A 4,596-nucleotide genomic window follows, 5' to 3' on the forward strand; every position below is an offset into this window, starting at 1 on the left:
AGATGAGGCTCTGGGTGCCTCAGCATCCTTTCAGAGTGTGTAGTCTTATTGGTGCCTTGTTTGACGTTGTTTGGCTGATAGAAAGGACCGTTCCTTATAATTGAATAATAAAAGATTGGAAAGGTGTAGATAAGGTCGACGTGTCCGTTTAATTAATCTAATCATTCCAAAAATAGATCAGCCTCATGCTCTCGATGGATTGGTAAGAAAAAAGATAATATTAGGCTGATGTTGATGAAAGACTCAACTGAAACTCGGTTGGATCATTCTTTTTTAATATTCCTCAATTGATGAACCACTTCTAACTTATGAGTCCTAAACCGGTAGCAGGGTGTTTAGGAGAATTCGGAAAAGGATCTAGAATAATACGAAATTAAGGGTGACCGTGACTAATTAACTTGTGTTTTATCCTCTGAGGTGTCACCCACCCACTCGCGCAAGTGCAAATGGGTCATTTCGAGGTCCAGTCATATGTTTCAATATGTACGAAATACAAGTATGTATAAATTAGCCGATCCATCTATGAAGGATAAGTGAAATAAGGATGTTGCTCGTGCGTCAACCGATTCAAAATCAGTGTTTGAGTCTGTCCTAAATAGATATGTCCCCCGGCCCGAATCTCACTGTTCACTTTGTTCACTGGCCATCATTTTGGATGAAACAAAAAAGCGTTATTGGATTAGCTATTTGTTTGTTGTAAAATCCAATGGATATCTGGGAACAGCAAACGACTTTTAGTATAAGATCACATGGGGTAGGGTGTTAATTAATCCTCAATTGCATAAGACTGTGTAAAATAACGTCCCATAGCACTGAAAACCACACCCGGCTTTGCGTGAGCTGCTTTTTTCCGACAATGCGTGGATTTCGGGCGCCTTTTAGCGATAGATCTGACTTGAATGCCGACTACCCAAATCATACTTTTGTGTTTATAGTTCAGCAAAATAGTTGATTTTGGTAGTCAGTCACTTCGGTAATCAGTCACAACTTATAGACTTATGGATCGATAAAATTCCGGTTTCACCCCTATTTCAAATGACACCGACAGAATAAAAATCTATTAGAGTTCTAAACGCCAGCCATCCAAGTTGATAGAGCTAGCGCACGCAAAGGAATCCAATTTTACCTTGGGGTTTTGTAAGCCTGATTTTATGTAAAATTAATGCTGCCAAAACAAAAGATAGTATGAGAATTCTCACCTGTTCAACTGTTCTTTTTCTTCCTTCACGTGTGCAGCTTGAACTTGAACCGATTCTAGTTCAGTTTGGACCTGCTGTCTTCGTAAAAATGCCTCTCTATCTTCTGTCCTCGTCACTGAAATAATTCGCTCCTGAAGCTGTTGTTCGCGTTCCGTCAAGTTGGACAGACGTGCACGAAACTCCTGTTCCAACTGAAAAGTTGACAGCGAGTCGAAGTTAAAATGAGAAAAAAACAAATAATTCTGACTCGTTTACTGACTACCAAATTTCAGATGAGACAGAGGCATTCAAGCTTAGTCAAGACATACAAATGTGGTAAATTCGTAAGATAGATCCCTCTGAAGAATCACTTCGCACAGACAGTTTGACCAAACCTCTATCGTCAGGAAATACTTCCCAGGTGAATACCTCGAGATAGTCCATCCCCAAAAGATATTAAAAAGCTATCTTACTGTGTGGTTATTCCATTCATGAAACTAGTATATTGCAACCAAAACTAGGTAGTTATTTATCTTTTTTGGTGTAGCTTCGTCAGTGAAATTTTCGTTATTCACGAAAGATAAAGTTGGTTTGCTTGAGCCCAAATTGGACTGTTTCCGAGAAATACACTCATTTGCAAATCCATTTGGGGACTGCGCCTCCCTGATGAGCCCCAAGAAGGGCGAAACCGGTCGTGGGCTGTCGAGGAGTTTTCAGAAACCTTATGAGTAGTTTTTTTATGGAAATATACTGCGATAACTCTACTATCGTACCAACTGAAACATGAGGCGGCCTGTGTGCAGTACATTCAGTTGTAGAATATCATAAACGAGAGATTCAGTTGAGTCTCCCGTGAAAACCAAGTTGATTTGCAAATGGGTGTGTTTCTCCAATGAAGTTGGTCTGTTTATTGACGATGATGATGTGCCTTCTCACAACTCGTGAAGATCCCATTGGAGGAAAAATAACTTTGTCCGCCAACACTGATACTTTTGAGGTGGTATTCTGCAAACTTCTCAGTGACCTTTAAGAAAACTGACCGCTTTTCGCAAGACACGTGCGCAGACTCAGGTCCCAAGACACAACCTGGAATCCCAGTGGATCGTTAAAATATTCAGTCCAGCGATACCTATTGTCCCGGAATAGCAAAATAAACTTGGAATCGGGTCTAAATCAGCACAGAATAGCAAAATAAAATTGGAATCGGGTCTAAATCAGCGTGGATCTGATCTCCAATCGCAGCAAGGGTTCTGAATCACAGTGGAACCAGCCAATCGTATTGCAGAAGCCAGTCAGTGAAGTAAGGAAAACAACACTTTTGAGGCGAAATTGTCAACGGCGGCAATTCTAATCAATTCTGTTCTTCATGAGCTTTCTCATATGAACGATGCGGTCAAGGTGCCAGTACGCATGCAGAACATTTATGTTCATCTCAGGTTGAAGTAAGTCATCCTGACGGTCCAGATAACCTGTCAAAGAGATAATTAGTGACAAGGGGTCGCAGATCGCAAACAAATTCTGCCTAACGGCAAGCCACCTTAGAAGTAAACCAGTGAGAGTTGTAGGCATCAAAATCACGAAGAATAATGCTTTTCTTCAGGCTCAGTGCCGTTCCACGTGGTCTTTCAATGTTTCACGGGCTTATACCTATCAAACTCGAAGTGAAAACTGAGTATTTGTTCCAAAAATTAACCTCTCGGTCTTTTATTTAAAACCAATGTAAGGGGGTAAAAATGATGTACTCAGTCGAATCTCTTGGTACCATTCAGTCAGGTATCTGAAGATATGGGACACAACTCCTTCTCGAATAGAAGTAACCAGGCCTAGACTATATGTCGCCGAAAAGTTTTGAACCTGGTACTTAGTATGGCGCTGTTGTACGACAGGCTAAAGTAACTAGATAAAGGGCGGTAAAAAACACTTTGTTGTTATTGTAACTGCTCTTCAGAGTCTTATTAGGGATTGATAGATAGGTAGATAGATAGATAGCTTCAAAATAGAATATTTCCATCTAACTTGTTGGCGTCGTTCCTGAAAGGCGTCTTCTTTCTCCTGCTCCACTTCCATCCGAAGTTGCACAAGCTGCAGTTGTCGGAATTCGGCCATCTGAAATCAGAGTAAAACGCAGAAAGAAAAACAACCCAAAAGACTGGCTCCGTAACTGATTCTCAAAAGGCTGTTAGATCAAAAACCTCTCAGAGACTCACCTGCCTTTGGAGTTCGATTTTCGCCTCTTGTGCAACCTCCTTACGAATAAAACGCAGAAAACAACCCAAAAGACTGGCTCCGTAACTGATTCTCAAAAGGCTGTTAGATCAAAAACCTCTCAGAGACTCACCTGCCTTGCCTTTGCATCAGTCAAGGCCGTATAAATGACCTTGAGCTGAAATTATTCCTAGCAAGCTTCCATCACAAAGCATTTCTAGTAAAGACACTAAAGAAAAGACCCTACTAGTTCTCAAACTTTTCATAAATTTGTCTTCTGTCACAAGGTATGATCACGTTCTCACAGCTATTTACGTGTTGCGTCCACTGTCGACGAATGCAGACGAGCCTTTTGGGCGAGGTGATGAACTTAATGGCTTCATCGCTGAAAACCATCTTTCAAGCAGCCTTTGAGACAATTTCAGGGTCAAAAATGATGAATTGGACAAGCAATCGCAAGCAAATCATAGACGCTGCTGATCAGACTTCAACTCAGATTATAAAGTGAGCGTTCGATGACCTGTTCAGTTATAAACCAGTAGCCCCTCTGCTGGTGATGGATGAATGCCGAAAGACCTCAAAAGCAATCTAGTCACTTCCTTTGATTATCAGCTTGCTTATCAGCTGATTAGCAGCTTCATTGTCTTCTAACCCTTTCAAGGACAAACTAATTGGGTCCGGTATTTGTTAAATCCCCGCTTCTAGTTAATATGGAGGTCCTCCTTATCGCGTCCTCCTTTCAAATGTTCAGGTGGTTTGATTCACAAACAAATCATCTGGCACCACTTGTAGCAGAGATTCAACCAATAAGTCTCACCCTACTGGAATATTTTTATTTTCACATTTCTTTGCCAAGCCCAAAAACGCTGTTCCTCGTTTTTCGAAATGGATGTTCAATAAATTATCCTTCAGCATAAGACCGGTTGAATATTGATCCCAATGAACGCCAAATTTTGAATCCATTTGATCCATTTTGAATCCAACTATGTACTAATCAATATGTGGGTGGCACTGTCCGATACACTCTCTAGCTATAAAAAAAGAAGCATCGAAGTTTTTCAGACCTGGAAGTTGACCAGTTTGCATCCATCAAGTTATTTACTTCCCAACCAATTAATCAGTTCTACTAAATCTGAGGGATGCACTCGTCCGCAGGCCGAATTCTACCATTCTGTTAATTGGAGTCCTCAACTAACTGAAGGAAATTCTGATA

General features: G+C 40.9%; 1 protein-coding gene across 1 annotated transcript in view; it reads right to left on the minus strand.

Annotated features, from left to right (window-relative positions):
* The window catches only part of T265_12608 (hypothetical protein), a gene marked incomplete at both ends in the record, with an annotated part of 16,259 nt that extends 14,869 nt beyond the window's left edge, over positions 1–1,390 (minus strand). Inside the window, one exon of the mRNA XM_009164617.1 lies at positions 1,200–1,390. Coding sequence (XP_009162881.1) covers positions 1,200–1,390 — 191 coding nt within the window. The remainder of the gene's footprint in view (positions 1–1,199) is intronic.
* Positions 1,391–4,596: the final 3,206 nt, after the last annotated feature.

This window comes from Opisthorchis viverrini (genome assembly GCF_000715545.1).
Source record: "Opisthorchis viverrini unplaced genomic scaffold opera_v5_7, whole genome shotgun sequence".
Classification (NCBI taxonomy): domain Eukaryota; kingdom Metazoa; phylum Platyhelminthes; class Trematoda; order Opisthorchiida; family Opisthorchiidae; genus Opisthorchis; species Opisthorchis viverrini.